Genomic DNA, 15,385 nt, shown 5'->3' with positions numbered 1-15,385 from the left:
TCAACAATGTGTAATAGTATTTTATGTACTTTTTTTTTTAGGTAATATACAATTTTTTTTAATCTATTTTTGTATATGACTTATAGGTAGTCTTCTAATTTATGTTCCTAACTATAGGTAACACGATTTATCAGTAAGTTTTTTTTATTGTTAATAATAACACTATTTACCTGTATGTCATATACATAATTTCATGTGGATGCTTGTCTAATTGATTGGTATAATATGTGGTTCTTTACTTATAATTGATTAAATTAGGTAAATATTATCAAGGAAAGAATTCAAAATTTATATCCTGAAATTCAATTACGAGGAAATAATGCATTAAATTTAGATTTTTAATGTGTTTTCATTATTGATCTCAAAGGGTGAAATCGACACAACAACAAAAGTAATAAATTTCAAATGACCTATATCTTAAACAAAAAAGGAGTGGACTAAACTCAATAACAACTAATCGTTTTAGACCTAGATCTAAGAAGGCCTAAAATCTACCTCAATATGTAGTCAACTAACTAGGGTTAGGTCTAGTTACATTGTACTAACATTATATTGAGATGAAACCCTAATCATAAATCCCAAGGTTGAGTTACGGAAGTATCCAAGCCTAATCGAGTGATAAGTGCCTTATAATAAGGTTATGGTTATTGTTCGAGGGCTTGAGAACAGTTTTGGAACAAGTTCGGAAGCTACGGTTTTTGGTTCTAGACTTGGATTTAGGGTTTGGAGGGTAAAATACATTTTTGGTTTTAAAAAAAACTCATCCGAACTTGTTCCAAAAACGTTCACAAGCATCGATACTCACGTAACTCAACCTAAGACTTTATGATTAAGGTTTCGATCTCAATCTTGAGTGAGTAGGATGTAACTGGACCTAACCTAGACTTGTTGCGACAAATTTTCATTGCAAGGGTTTAGGGTTTGAGGCTTGAGAACAACTTTGGAACAAGTTTGGAAACTAGGGCTTTTGGTTCGAGACTCATATTTAGGGTTTGGAGGCTAAAATCCAATTGTGGAATACTAAAATTAAAATTAAAATTAAAATATTTGTGGGTACTTAAAATAATTTTCTAGGATTTTTAAATAATCGAAACTATTTTTAAAATAACTTTGGAAATGAAAACTAATTTTTAAAGTCCACAAAATAATTCAAAATAATTAATAATGAATAATTAAGTAATTTATGAAACTAATTAAAATATTAAAATACTAATTATTCACTAAAGAAATAATAACTAAGTGCCGGTTTGACATTACTTATTTGGGGTGATAAATGATTTTTAAATAATTTTGGGAAGCTCAGCCCGTTAGATAAACTATGAGAAAATCACTTATTGTTAAAAATTGATGTGAGAGAAAGCTATAAGGAACAACTAATGAGGTGCTTTGATTTTCTGATTATGCAAGAATAAGTTTCAAAGATGCGTTGAGTTTAATGATTATGCAGCAATCATTTTCTGATTATGCTGGAATCGGTACCAACAATACTTGTAACAAAAAGTTTATCAAACACCAAATTGTTTTATCTCACAACTGATTTCTCTCACAACAATTATTATTGAAAAAATATTAAGTAATTAGCTATACAAATGAATATTTTGTCCCGAGGAAAATTAAAGTCCACACAAATTTTAAAATAATTAATTAAGTATTTTATGAAATTAATAATGTGAATTTACAACAAATACTTTTTTTAAAGCTAATTTTCCCCTAAACCATACAAAACTTGTCAATACATGTTAATTTTGTTTGTTTGTTGACACAAATGATAATCTAAATTACTCTCAGTTAGTTAACCTATTTCGCCATAAGGTTCCTAACAATTCCATCCAATAAACTATGAAGAATGTGGTTAATATATATTTTTTTTTTATTGCACAAGTGATATTGTAAATTATTCTAATTTACAAAAATAGAGATTCAAACAAACTTGAGGTGTAATGAGACTAACATACTACTATAGCCAACCAACCTAACCCACATTAACAATGTGTGTGATGATTTAAGTTGTTTTGTTTCGATGATTAGGCACCGTTTGTAATTTTTTTTTTAATGCGAGGCACCTTTTGTATTTTGGAGTTTAAAGTTGTTTTGTAATTTGGTTGGATTGAAAGTTTGAATATGAGTGTTGAGTTGTTACTTTATTTGTTGAAAAAACATCTCGCACTTGCGTTGATCCATGATTTACATCCACAATCTTAAATAACAACACACATATATACCTTGTCTCTCACGCGCCCTTCAAACCCACCCAATCAAAACTCCCACACGCTCGGCAGGGCAAAGCCCATGCATTGGTCCAATCATCACACGCGCGTAGCCCATCTACAATCCCATTTATCGTTTTAAACTCCCAAGACCAAAATAAAATATAAATATAAATATAAATTAAATCCAAAAAGAGAGTGCCAGAGAGTGAAAAAAGAAAAAGAAATAAAAATTCAAAAGAACTAAAAAGCCTTGGTTTCTACACCACCGCTCTCTCTCTCTCTCTCTCTCTCTCTATCTCTGAGAAGTTCGAAGAAGAAAACGAAGAAGAAGAAGAGGAGGAGAAATCTAGGGTTTTCTGCAGATCCAGGGTTTGGGCTTCGGAGGGCATCTTGATCTGTGAAAAACGGTGCGTTTCCGGGAAGAGGAAGTGAAGGAGGAACAGGATGGATGCGGTCCCTTCGAACTCACATGGGAACCTGGATGAGCAGATTGCTCAGCTCATGCAGTGCAAGCCCTTGTCCGAACCAGAGGTACCTCCACTATTACTATTCACTATATTCATCATTTCAGTCCGTTGCCATTTCTGTTCTTTTCTTTATATATATGTGTTGGTTTGAATGTTATTGTGCGGGGATTTTGTGCTAAATTTTGGAAAATGAGACGGATCGGATTCTGAAATGTTAAGGCTTGAGTGGGCCAGATCGAGAAATCTCGTGCATTTCTTTGTTTGCAACTTTGGGCGTGATCTTTGAATTTAGCTCAACTAGGGTTCTCATGGGACCGATCTAGGGCTGTGATTCCTTATATCTTGGGGATCCATTGGAGATTTTGCTTATTCGCTGATATGGATTTTCTCTAATATAAGATTTACTACCGAAATGGATAGTCTAAAGAAATGGATGAAATTCTTGGTCGCACTGATTTATTCTGCTGTTAGACTTGGGTTCTTTGTCGGCAATGTGGGTCAGATCCCCTTTCCCGTGATAGCGTTTCAGCACATGGGTTCATGAACAGGAAAATAAAAATTGAGTGTCAAGGCCTTCAAATCCGAATCTTTCAACAGATTTAGAAACCTTTACGGATTTATGATTAACAAAGGCTTCTTGGAGTGCAATATGCTGAGTATGGTTTTGGCTAAATGGTTACAGTTTTGTTGTATAAAATATTGTAAAAAATTGTTCAGGAGCTATAATGACATCTTCCTCATTTCAGACACTACTGAGATCAATTGTTTTAAACCTCCTAAGTTTCTATTGCATACTTGGAGGAAAAGCTATACACCTTTGCTAGATAATGTAAATGCTATTTGTATTTTTTTTATGCTTTTAGTTGGGAATTTTAAAGTAATATATCTACGCATCCATCCATCTGACCATTGATTTACCCAGTTTTCTTGGGGAGGGAGGGAGGGAGGGCTGTGTGGGTATATGATTGCATAGATTGTTGGATTGCTTCTTGGATTTCAGAACGCTGGCTATTTTTCATGGTACACCAGTCTTATTTGCTTTATTTGTTAGTGTGTGATGACAGTGATACCATCTTCATGAGGACTGCCTATTACTTTCAGGAGCTTATATCTGTTTTAATGTCATGCACATGTTTGTAAGTTCAGATAAAGATAATTTTCACCGCCCTCCATTAGATTAGATTGTTTATATTTAAGCTTTCATTTTTGGTTTTGCCGGAGCATTGTGATAGTTATCTTAGTGGACAACAATTCTCTTTATTGCTTGCTCAGTTGTCCAGCTTAAATTTGTTAAAGACCTTATCTTATTATTGTGTTTTTGGAGTTTCTTTAAGCATATAGGCCTTTTCATCCTTCAATGTTTTAAAGTAATTGTCAACTTGATTTGTTTAATATAGGTAAGGGGGCTCTGTGAGAAGGCCAAGGAGATATTAATGGAAGAAAGCAATGTCCAGGTGGGCCTTTTTATTGAATTCATTAATTTTAATTCCATGTGTATAATTTCTCTGAAGAATATAGATTAATATTGTTAACTTATGCATTAAGTTGCTTAAATCATGCACGTAACAAGTCACAAGTACATTTTGGTTGGGGGTTTGATATGAGAGATACTCTTATGTGTTGCTATCAAGGTTTGCATGAATAGCAAGTAAATGGTGAGAAAGGGGTTTTGGTGAGGAGGAGTTACAATTGTCCTTTGATGGTGAGTTTGTTAAGGAAAGAAAGGGAGGAATTTGGAGGGAGAGAATCAAAAGCTGAACAGTTTTGGAATGAAAGGTTTTAATTAATTTTATTGATCTGAATCCTTAGCTGAATAGTTAGCTTTTATTTGTTATAATAAAAGGGTATTATGTTAAAGATAACCGTATTTCCTTTCTTTCTTTTCTCTCTTTTTCATTTTGGCGGTTCATTCACATCTTTATTTTTATTACATCATACAGGTGTTGAGCTTATAATAATATTGACATGTCTTGAGGTACAAATAATCATTTTGGTTTTTATGTGTTGCAGCCTGTGAAAAGCCCTGTAACTATTTGTGGTGATATTCATGGACAATTCCATGATCTTGCCGAGCTTTTCCGCATTGGAGGAAAGGTATTTGTTTGATTTGAGCTATTTAGTTCTGCTTAATGTAAGTTCTGGACTTTTTAATGGAAGTGTTGTGATTTTAAGAATCATATGTTTTGTATTTTCTGTACATGTGAGTTTGTAATGATATATTTTGTGATTAGTCTATTTCATTTATAATAAAATGTTTATGAGGTTCACTGAGAAGTAGTGAATCAAGTGTAAGTGTAAGAGGGATAATCAGCCTTGTATTGTTATCTGACTGATCTTTATGTGTGATGTTTTCTGTTTGTAGTGTCCGGATACGAATTATTTGTTTATGGGAGATTATGTGGATCGTGGCTATTATTCAGTTGAAACAGTGACAGTAAGTATTAGTGTTTTTATTTCTGCTTTTTATCATTCAATAAGTTTAGTTGTAATTTTGGGGTTCTCCTCATGTTGGCACTAACATATGAAGATATTTTGGAAACTCTTGGACTAGAATTTGGTTAAATTTATGTGGTTTTGTTCAATATAACAAATTAAATTACAGTTATTAAGACCTTCAAAATTTACTTTAGGAGAGTTGGATATATGTTGAGCATGAGCTATGTGTTGCGTTAGTAGCCTTATACTTCAGAGCTTCCTGGATTCCAAGGTTGTACATGTCAAGATCATTGTCCTCCATTTTGGTTTGTATGGTTTAAAACTTGACAGAAGGTCGGGTCGGATAGAAAAATACTCCAAACCTGTTTTATCTCGATCTATGAACACCTTAGTTTATATGTTTCTGGGGCACTGGAAAAAATGTGTAATACATATAAAGACAATGAGACTGGACTTGATTTGGATTGCACTTAAGAAACATAATGTTCTTATATTGGGAATTTCCCATTTTCAACGATGTGCCATCTTGCTTTTTCACATCTGTTTATGTCTGTCATAACCTCTTTATCTTTTTATTCAGCTCTTGGTTGCCTTGAAGGTGCGTTATCCTCAACGTATTACTATCCTAAGAGGAAATCATGAAAGCCGTCAGGTATACTTTTTCTTCTGTCACTTTTTTTCTCCCTGCATTAAATATGGCATTATTGTTCATATCAGTTTGGTAGGATTTACATGCTTGGTTTTTAATTTATCAAAATAGGATTCTCATTTTCCGAAGGGAACTGTTCATGTTGATTATGGCTTTATGTTTCCCCGTGCAGATTACTCAAGTTTATGGTTTTTATGATGAGTGCCTACGGAAGTGAGTTTCTTTAACATCTCTTGTTTTGTGGGGTCAATTTTGATACAATTAAGATATTTATATGGTTTGTGACTTCTCGAAGGACTCTGTTCTCCATTCGCCTAGGTTCAGGTCTAAAAAGTATATGCATGTAAAGGTGGTCTTTTACATGTACTTTTGTTTAGAAAATTTTCATTATACTTTAGAAGTCAGTGTGGATTAAGGGAAGCAAAACTTAAATTATTTTGTGACGAGATTGCCCTTTAATTTTTAACCAAGGGTTGTTTCAGTGACTGGTAAGCCCTGTTTTGTGTATGTATATGCAGGCATGTAGTATAGATACCCGTGAACTCTTCATATAGTATGTTCAGAGCTGAAATTGCTATTATGCTAATTTGTGCTCTCTAGCCTTTCTGTGCTTCTTTTCATTTCCATAATCAACCATATATCATATTGTTCACTTATCATATTCTCATTTATAGGCTGGCTTTTCAGTATGCTTATATTTGATTTCATGATCCTACTCTTTTACTGATTCAGGTGTATCGTGTCCAGTTGAATATACTTAAAAGTTATTAAAACTCTATAATGTGAATCAGTTTTTGTAGTGTATCACTTCAATAATATTTTAGATGTACATTACCTTAAAAAAATTTAACTTACTGTTGCTCCGGATTAATCTCTTATGCCTCTGAAGTTGACTGATTGATCAGTCAACTAGTGTGCATTTTTCTGCTTCACACTTCCCTTGTCCTTCTCAATTGTATATATCTTATTTGTCAAGCTTGTAAAGGTAACCCATTCTTCTTCTATGTGCAGGTATGGTAATGCCAATGTTTGGAAGATCTTTACAGATTTATTTGACTATTTCCCTCTGACAGCATTGGTTAGTATAGTTATACATGACATATTTATGATGCTTAAATGGTCAATGTAGGTCAGTTGTTTAGGTTAGCAGTACACAACCGTGAACATTCTTGTTATTTGTATTGGTTGAAGATTTTCATTTCTGGGTGAAACCTTCTATTCCATTGCTACCAGTTCAATTGCAAGAGCCCCTCTAATGCATTTTCTAATTTATTACCTTTGTCAACCATGTTGCAACATCAGCTTGAGTGCAAACTGCTATTACTTTTATCACAACTTGTCACGTTGAACTACTTTGCATCTTTTGTGCCATATGTTGTATATCACCAAATCTAGCCTGTGACGCAACCCTTAATAATGTGGCCGTAGCTGTTGTAGGCATTAACGTCGCTTTGCAATGGTCGAAAATTGCTTTGCAATGATTAGAAGTTGATTTTATTTGTTTGTGCTATCAGGAAGTGATAGCGGTCTGGTTTCTTTGCTTGTTGCTAAATTTGAAAGCTTATACTTCACAATTTAATTTATCAACAACTTGTTAGAATGATTTAGGTATATGTAGAGTTTTACCCCCAATCGTTTGGCAACCATGTTGATAATTAGGCTACCTTTGCCATCTTTTCTTTTACACAATTTTTTTTTATATTTACTGTAAGTAGTTAAGGAAATCGTTCATTATATATTTTTTGTTGATAAACTTAGGTGCGGGTAAATAGTTTAATCATTTTCCCATATATTGACATATTTTCTTTTATTTGGTTGAAGGTTGAATCTGAAATTTTCTGCCTGCATGGTGGACTGTCTCCATCCATTGAAACCCTTGATAATATACGTAATTTTGACCGTGTACAAGAGGTTCCTCATGAGGGTCCCATGTGCGATCTTCTATGGTCTGACCCTGATGATCGCTGTGGTTGGGGTATCTCTCCCAGGGGTGCTGGATATACTTTTGGTCAGGTAGTTTATCTGCTCATTTTTTTCCTTATTGGGGTTGATGGTTTGAAATTCAGTTGACCGGCCCTCTCCAGTCCCGCCAGACTTTGCTTATCTGCTTCCTTTTGTTGCTTTAACAGGACATATCTGAGCAGTTCAATCATACAAATAACTTAAAGTTGATTGCTAGAGCACATCAGCTGGTCATGGAAGGATATAACTGGGGTCATGTGAGTATTTTACCCTCATTTTGTGGTTGTATTGGCAGATGGTTTATTTTGGGAAGGAAAGTTTGTGTAATTAGTTTGTTTATTTTATGGCAGGAACAAAAAGTCGTCACTATATTTAGTGCACCCAACTATTGTTATCGCTGTGGAAATATGGCTTCCATCCTTGAAGTCGATGACTGCAAAGGTCACACATTCATTCAGGTTAGTCCCCTATCCACACTCGCAAACTCTGACACTAGAATATAAGTGATATGTTATAATTTATTGAATGATTAAACGTTGGGGTTGATGTATTACAGTTTGAGCCAGCTCCCAGGAGGGGAGAGCCAGATGTGACCCGAAGAACACCTGATTACTTCCTATAATGAAACTGCCAAATCAGTTGCTGAATTACCTGCTGTGGTTGCCTGCTAGAAGGTTTATGTATCCAGGGCTCTACTTAACTCTAAGGTTATAGTTTCACAATAGTGGTCGGTTGTGGAAAATCGTGTAAGATTGGCAGGTGAGGGTTCCTTGGATTGTACTCGAGTCTCTGCAAAAGGAAGCATCCGAGGTGGCGACACTGTTGCAGCATATGTACCATTTCCAGCAAACAATGTGGCATCTTCTGTTCTGATTTTACTTCTCTCTACCTTTTTTTTTAAAAAATTTAATTTTTCTGTAGAAGGATGGTTTTTTTGGGGGTTGGCGATCTGTAGAGGGATGATGAGCTCACTTCCTATAATGGGTGCTTTTATTATTTTTTCCCCTTAGTAATGAATACAATGTTCTCCAATAGGTTTATTTTTTAATTTTAATTTTTTTCCCATAGTCTAATTCAATTTATAGTCTGGCAGTTCTCCCTTTTTACTCCTTCACACAAACCATTACATTTCACTTTTCTCAACTTCAATTGCATGTGGCAGTTTGTTGTTCCACTTTCAGTATTGTATCATACCAACACCGTGTACTTTTTAAGCCAGTCCGGCCTTCTCCATTTTAAGATTCTGAATTGTCTGCCAGGTGTACAAGCCTTAGGACCGCAATTTGGACGACAACAAGTATCTTAATCTTGTTACCCATTAAAGATGTGCTTTCCATTAGATAGGGTGAAATAACAGTTCTAAAGTTGAAAATGAGATGGATGCGCCAACGTTAATAAGAAAAGTGTTTACATCTTTAGACAGTAAACATGTACAGGATTTACACACAGCTCTGTTCCACGCAAAACATATTTCTCATTAATTTGATGTAATTTCAGCCTTCTTCTCTTTATCATAAAGATTTTGTGCTGCTGAGAGAGCAAGCTACTTGTTGACAGAGATCTTGAGTATGCCAAAGGCAACATGAGAAGTTTCTTAGCTCTCCTTACATATGCTCTCTTTGTCAAGTTATCGTAATCGTTATCCTCGATTGCATCCAAGATGTTACGATAAATCAGTAGCGATGACCATACCTGCAAAACAAAAGTACATCATCATCATCAGAATAATAAACTTTTCTTTGTTGATGGATACACTATGTTTTTCAACCCCAACAAGTCGAAAGCAGCATTTATAAACGTCAAACAGGCAAAACAACACCACATTCGTTTTTGTTGTTTGTGTTTGTGTATTCTATTAGTTGACGTTTTCTTTGAAGTGCAATGGTTTGTTTTCTAGCCTCCGAAATGATCCACACCTTAGTTCTAGGTAATTGAATTGAACCTTCAACTGCTACGCAAGATGATTAAAAAAATATAATTATGGAAGGAAGAGGTATATACCGGCCAACGGCTAGCCTTGTCAAGCTGAGAAGCTCCCTCCTCTGCCAGGTTGAAATAGAACCTTGCTCTTGTAATCTGTTCTTTCATGAACTCTCTCCACTGATCAGTCACCTTTCTTGAGAAAACGTCGTTATCACCTAACCCGAACTGTGCTAGCTCATCTTGGGGAAGATAAACTCTCCCTCTCATAGCACTAAAAAAAAGAAGAACAGAAAAAATTGATCAGAGAGACAAAGTGAATGAAGAAACTGAAAATGATCAATTAGTACATGTTAAAGAAACCTACTCCTCCCCAACATCTCTAAGGATGTTTGTGAGTTGATTTCCAATGCCCAAATATAGTGCAGCATCATATGTGCTTTGAGCAGAAATCAGAGAATCTGGTGCAATTCCCATTACAGGAACACTCATTAGGCCGACCGTCCCTGCCACGTAGTAGCAGTAAAGATAAAGCTCTTGAAAATTCTGGTAGCGACATTTTCTTGTGTCCATTCTCATACCCTCGATCATGTCCCTGAAAGGCTTTGGTCACAACAAGGATATTCTATCAGATGAAAATGGCTGCTACCAATTTTACAAGGAATCATTTTCTTGAATTTAATGGGATATTCTCTAAGCACCCACCTTGATGTCTAAGGGGAAACTGAAAACTGTGTGTGTTAATGCAGCATCAAGCATGTCGTAAGGCCGTCCTTCGAAAATGTCTTGCAGCCTCTCTTCCCATCTATCAAGAACTTCAGAGCTCATGTAGACAGAATTGGGACCATCCACCAGTTCATCTGTTCTTCTACACCAAACTGCATTCGATTTCCAAAAGATTAAACTTATAGTTGCTTATTTACATTACAAACATATTAACTTCCCCTTTTATCTTCATTTATGAACATGATTTTTCTTCCAACACTGGCTACTATATATGAACTTGAAGTTATAATTCTTACCATAGATTGCCCATATTGCCTTTTGACGCTCCTCTGTCATTAGTAAAGTGCCTGCATCAAGAGAGTGCACCAGAATTGAATCTCATATTCATGAAAAAAGTGATCACTAATTAGAATGTAGTTTAAAAAATTTGTTGGGAAGAAAAAAGAAGGGTAATGAAGTTGGACCTAGATAGAATGTCTTTGCATATTCTGCACAAATGTTCCTGCACCTTTCATATGCTTCTTCAAGAAAGCTAGGACAGAACTGTGGCTTTCTGCGGCCGCCTTCTTTGTCCATGCTGTAAGTCTGAGACTGCCTTTGAACAATTTCTTGTACATGTAAATCAGCAATAGGAATGCCTTGTATTGATAACTCAGGAAAAACAGGTCTGCTTCTTTGCTTGGGAACTGTAATCACTTCAGCTCTTGTTGCTGTGACCATGGATTTTCGATGTCGAAAATTTCCATTGCTCTCTCCAATGTAAGTCTTTGCTGCAAGGGAAAATGTTGAACGCATTTGGCAATTCTTTTACTTCTTTACCCAAACAAAAAAAATGGTCTAGAAAGAAAGATTGAAAATATGAAATGACAATGTATGAACACCTCCTCTGCATTTAAATACCTCTCTCTTTCATGTGGTATCCTACTGTAGCTAGGATATTTGGATGTACTTTGTTGACTGTTATGCAGGTCTGGCCCACTAGTGCAACGGCCTTGGATATTATGTTCAAGACTTTTTTACCTCAATTTATTTACAAATGTTACTTTTTTTTTGGTATGGTAATTTTGAAAGGCCAAAATATGTTTCTGATAAGTTTTACCTCTTTCTGGTTTAAAATAAAAACTTATGGTAGATAATACAGTGTCAACTAACAAACACAACTTAAATACAAAAACCTTGTTGGGTGGGAGGAAGTGACGTGTTTTACAAAGTGGAAGTGTTTGTCTTTAAGCTTATCTACCCAAGCATTGTTGCAGACTGTCTTGTTGTGTAATCTCATAATAGAATCTTCATCAGCATAAGATACCCCTTTAGTCTCCTTGGTGCTTTTTTTGGTGTTTTGTCCTGGAGTGATGTTTAGATTTAGGGTGCTTATGTGGAAGAGATTCCCACACTAGTTAAATAAACAGTGTAGAAAACAATGATGAAACAGATTAAATTGTTGTCATTTTGTATGAAAAGTATGCTTAAGTAGGCCTGGAAAATACTTAATTATAATTGCTAAACACATCCTGACATTGGAGCTAAAAAACAATGAGAGGTTTGGCCAATGAGGTGTTAGTTGATTGGCCCAGGCTTTGGTGTGCTTCCAAGTGGTCCTGGGTTCCAACTCCCAAGGTACGCGTGTGTGTGAGTTTCCTCCTCCTAACCTTGCAAAACAGAAACAAAAAAGCCGATAAGTGACAAAATTGACCATGTAGTTCTTTCTTTTGGCCAGTTATTGACATGAGATATAACACTTTTTAACTTTGCATTGGGGAAGATTGAATTGGAGATCATTTTAAGATTTCAGATGTCAAGATGCAGGGCTTTCATTTCAAAATCGTTGCAAAACAGATACATAATATTTTCATAATTCAAAATCTAGCTTTCAATTTTTCTCCACTTTTGTTGACAATACTGAAACAGAGCATTAATAATTTTTTGCTAGCTGGAGGAGGGGGGAACAGCCATGGCTGGCCTTGCTGTCATGGCCATGGCAGCAAAGGTTCCACAACAATATGTATTCTCTTTGGGGAGCACATATATTGGAATTGGGAAAGATCATATATAAAATAATGTTGGATCTCAAATCTATCCAATATCAAAGTATTTGCTCATGAAATGGCACGAGTTGATCCAGAATTTTCTGGGGGTGGAGAGGAGGGGACACAATGAAGATAAATTAAAGCAAGAAGTTGATGCATAACAGCGCTGTTGTATGCTGATGAAGAAACATATAAAATAACTATGTTAAAAAAATAATGCAATCTTTGACTGATGAAACACATCTTCCATGCATGTGCATCTTTATTAACTTAATATTGACATGGAGAACAACGTGTTTCCACGACATGTTTCACTTCTTTTGTCAGAAGAAACAAGTTTGTTTTTATATTTGATGTACCGATCGAGCAACTTAACGTTGGCCAGATGAAAACAAGTGGGTAAAAAAAGAGTTCAACAGGGAATTCTAAGAACAGAACAATTTTCGTTCTATTAACTTTAATGATGTGTAACTTGAGTGTAATAATCTGCAGCTCTTTTTCCTAATATATACAATACAGCTGGGTTGTCTCCATTGAAGGTCCTATACAAGTTTGTAAATCTTTCCACCTCTCTCGTTCTTCCTCAAAGTGGAAACAGAGATGATATATCACTCGTTTATCTTTAGACTAATTCGCATGGGCTTAACTGCTGCCAACACCACAGCAACTTTAGATGCAAGAAATCCGATCATCCCAGCCATGAGTTCCTTAGGTGTGAATTCCATGGGGGCATCCCCCGAGCCATACTTCACTGTGAATAAAGCAAAACCAATTGCCAATGCAAGACCAAATATTCGGCCCTTTGATCCTCCAAAGATTTGGTTGGGCCTTCCTGTGTTACTGGAAGTCAATTCTGGAGCGGGTAATCCATCAACAGACCTTTGCAGTAGCAGCAGATACAAGAAGCCGCCAATCCCACCAGTTAAAAACGCAAAACTCACGTCTTCCCCCACTGAGAAGGATGTGACTGATGTACCAACAAAGATCAGCATGGCATCATAAAGTAGCAAAGATAACTTCAAATCTTCATATTCTCTCATGGTTTCTTCGTTTGATATCCCACGGTCCACAAGCATGGTTGATTCAGGGATGCTTTTATTGAAGATGGTGAACGGGTCAACCCCAGATAGCTTGGTGACAAGGCAAGGTCTAAGTTCCACCATGGAACTATCACTTCCCTCCCCCAGCAAGATATCATCAACCTCAAAGTTGTAATTGAAACCAATATACTGAAGTTTTTCTCCATCTTTTTCCTCCAAAGAGCTTTGTTGCCCACAAATAACGGTCAAGCTCACACTTCCTAACCTCCATTGGCCTGACCTTGGAGAGTTTAAAGAACAATTGTTAGCATGATTTGGTCAAACATGGGTAAAGCCGGTTTTTTAAAATCTCACACTTTCTGATTCTACAGAAATTCAACTAGTAGGCATGTATATAGAGACAGGACTACAAATAGTGAATCTGCTATTATAAAAATGTTCAGCGGCTTATAGCCTTATACTTGGCCTCCAGATGCTAAACTAATTCTAGTAAAGACTACCTGATTCAAGACTGATCCAAACGGCTTCAACTTTTCCAAGTTTGGGTCCCTCAAATGTGAACTCATCAACAGAACCTCGTTGAAAGTGAAGTATGCCATCCTCGGACTCTGTAGAATGATCTGTTATCAAACTCGAGGGCATCCTCTGTAATATGGAGTCACCGTTTTCGTCTATCACACACAGGAGGATTCCAGCATTCAAGTCAGAGAGACTTGAGCCATAAACATTACTAGTACCTAACTTAACCTTATATAGAGACTGAGATCCATCATCACTTAAAGATGAGAAAGCCTTTACCACTGAGTTATCTGTGCAGACTTTCACTTCTGTAGCTGGCAAGAGACGTGAAGGCTTTGCATAGCCCTTTAAATCTAAAGAAAAAAAGGGAGAACTTTTAGCTTATTGAAAAATTAATAGAATCTAAAGTGGAAACATATAGAAAACAAACGATGTATGCAGTTAGCCGGCCACACTGATGAGAAATTTACAACATTTATGCCTACATACATGAAACTTGCCACTTGTATTCATAAAATCTGTCCATAGTGGGAGCAAGTAGCTTACAAACCTACATCCATCCGAGGTACCAAGTTTGTATTCCCTCTCCTCCAATGTCATTTGATTATTTGAAAAACCAAATATAGGTACACATTAGACGAAAGTTAATTACTTTAAAATTTCACAGGCATTGAATAATTCAAACTTTGATTTGTAATGGATTTGATACAACCAAAATGAAAACAGCTTTGAGTTAATTATTATCCTATGATTAATCTCTCTCTCTCTCTCTCACACACACACACACACACACACAGACAGACAGACAAACGCTTATATATATGATTCAGCTTCCTAAGAAAATAAAATATGCTAGTTGAAAGTTTTGAAATGATGAGTACACGTCTGACAGAAGGGGTGAATTACTTAAAGAGCAGGCCAAAATCATAATAATAAATCATGGCACATAAGCTTTCAACCATCTTTGTCTTTAAACTCGAAAAACACTAAGAAATTATTAGCGCCAGTGCCAAAAAGCAACAGAGCAGCTGAATATAGAAGGGTTTTTTCAATCCTTCTTCATAAATTTTCCTGGGTTTTCTCAGATACCAAATAAAGAAGTTATCTTTCTTCAAATGAAGGAATCCCAAACAAGTGGCAAAGGATTGGATGGGTGTACCTTGGAAATCCGATTGTTTGGAACGGATTTTCTGAAGTCGCCCAGTTGGTTTGTGGAGGTGAAACCTTTGGGTGTGAAATGGATTTTCTGGGTTCCTTTTTGTTCTCCATCGAAAGCTGTGATTTGTTGCAGAGATTGCATGCGTCAGAAAAATGGACTCCATTGCTGCAGTTCCAGATACACGCTGAGACACAGAATGAAATAGAGTTTGTATAGACTCTCTGTGGCACTGGGCAGTATCATAAAATATATATATTTTTTCCTGGCACT

At 35.9% G+C, this 15,385-nt stretch overlaps 3 protein-coding genes across 5 annotated transcripts; 1 reads left to right on the top strand and 2 right to left on the bottom strand.

Annotated features, from left to right (window-relative positions):
• The first annotated feature begins 2,405 nt into the window (after positions 1-2,405).
• Positions 2,406-8,797, top strand: LOC103338060 (serine/threonine-protein phosphatase PP2A-2 catalytic subunit). Its single transcript, XM_008241595.2, has 11 exons — positions 2,406-2,741; positions 4,075-4,131; positions 4,688-4,771; positions 5,040-5,111; positions 5,694-5,765; positions 5,935-5,975; positions 6,774-6,840; positions 7,584-7,775; positions 7,892-7,981; positions 8,075-8,182; positions 8,281-8,797. Exons 1-11 carry the CDS (start codon positions 2,655-2,657, stop codon positions 8,344-8,346), a joined length of 936 nt encoding a protein of 311 aa, XP_008239817.1. The 5' UTR covers positions 2,406-2,654; the 3' UTR covers positions 8,347-8,797.
• A 150-nt stretch (positions 8,798-8,947) lies between these two features.
• On the bottom strand, positions 8,948-11,242 carry LOC103337093 (phytoene synthase 2, chloroplastic-like). The gene is made up of 6 exons (XM_008240572.2): positions 10,835-11,242; positions 10,667-10,717; positions 10,350-10,522; positions 10,012-10,247; positions 9,726-9,918; positions 8,948-9,416 (listed from the first exon to the last, which is right to left on the bottom strand). The coding sequence occupies exons 1-6, from the start codon at positions 11,163-11,165 to the stop codon at positions 9,132-9,134; spliced, it is 1,269 nt and encodes a 422-aa protein (XP_008238794.2). The 5' UTR covers positions 11,166-11,242; the 3' UTR covers positions 8,948-9,131.
• Positions 11,243-12,820: 1,578 nt separating this feature from the next.
• On the bottom strand, positions 12,821-15,346 carry LOC103336179 (Lipase/lipooxygenase, PLAT/LH2 family protein). Of its 3 annotated transcripts, none has more exons than XM_008239537.2 (3): positions 15,116-15,346; positions 13,938-14,309; positions 12,821-13,712 (listed from the first exon to the last, which is right to left on the bottom strand). In XM_008239537.2, the coding sequence occupies exons 1-3, from the start codon at positions 15,276-15,278 to the stop codon at positions 13,006-13,008; spliced, it is 1,242 nt and encodes a 413-aa protein (XP_008237759.2). In that variant the 5' UTR covers positions 15,279-15,346; the 3' UTR covers positions 12,821-13,005. The 3 variants fall into 3 exon arrangements, with proteins under 3 accessions (XP_008237759.2, XP_088900277.1, XP_016648899.2); XM_089044151.1 differs by lacking the exon at positions 15,116-15,346 and adding an exon at positions 14,446-15,102; XM_016793413.2 differs by lacking the exon at positions 15,116-15,346 and adding an exon at positions 14,507-15,102.
• Between the last annotated feature and the right edge of the window lie 39 nt (positions 15,347-15,385).

Source organism: Prunus mume, linkage group LG1 (genome assembly GCF_029339155.1).
Source record: "Prunus mume cultivar Tortuosa linkage group LG1, ASM2933915v1, whole genome shotgun sequence".
In the NCBI taxonomy this organism is placed as follows: domain Eukaryota; kingdom Viridiplantae; phylum Streptophyta; class Magnoliopsida; order Rosales; family Rosaceae; genus Prunus; species Prunus mume.
The sequence above is the reverse complement of the archived record's forward strand: the minus strand, read 5'-3'. Positions and strand labels throughout refer to the sequence as shown.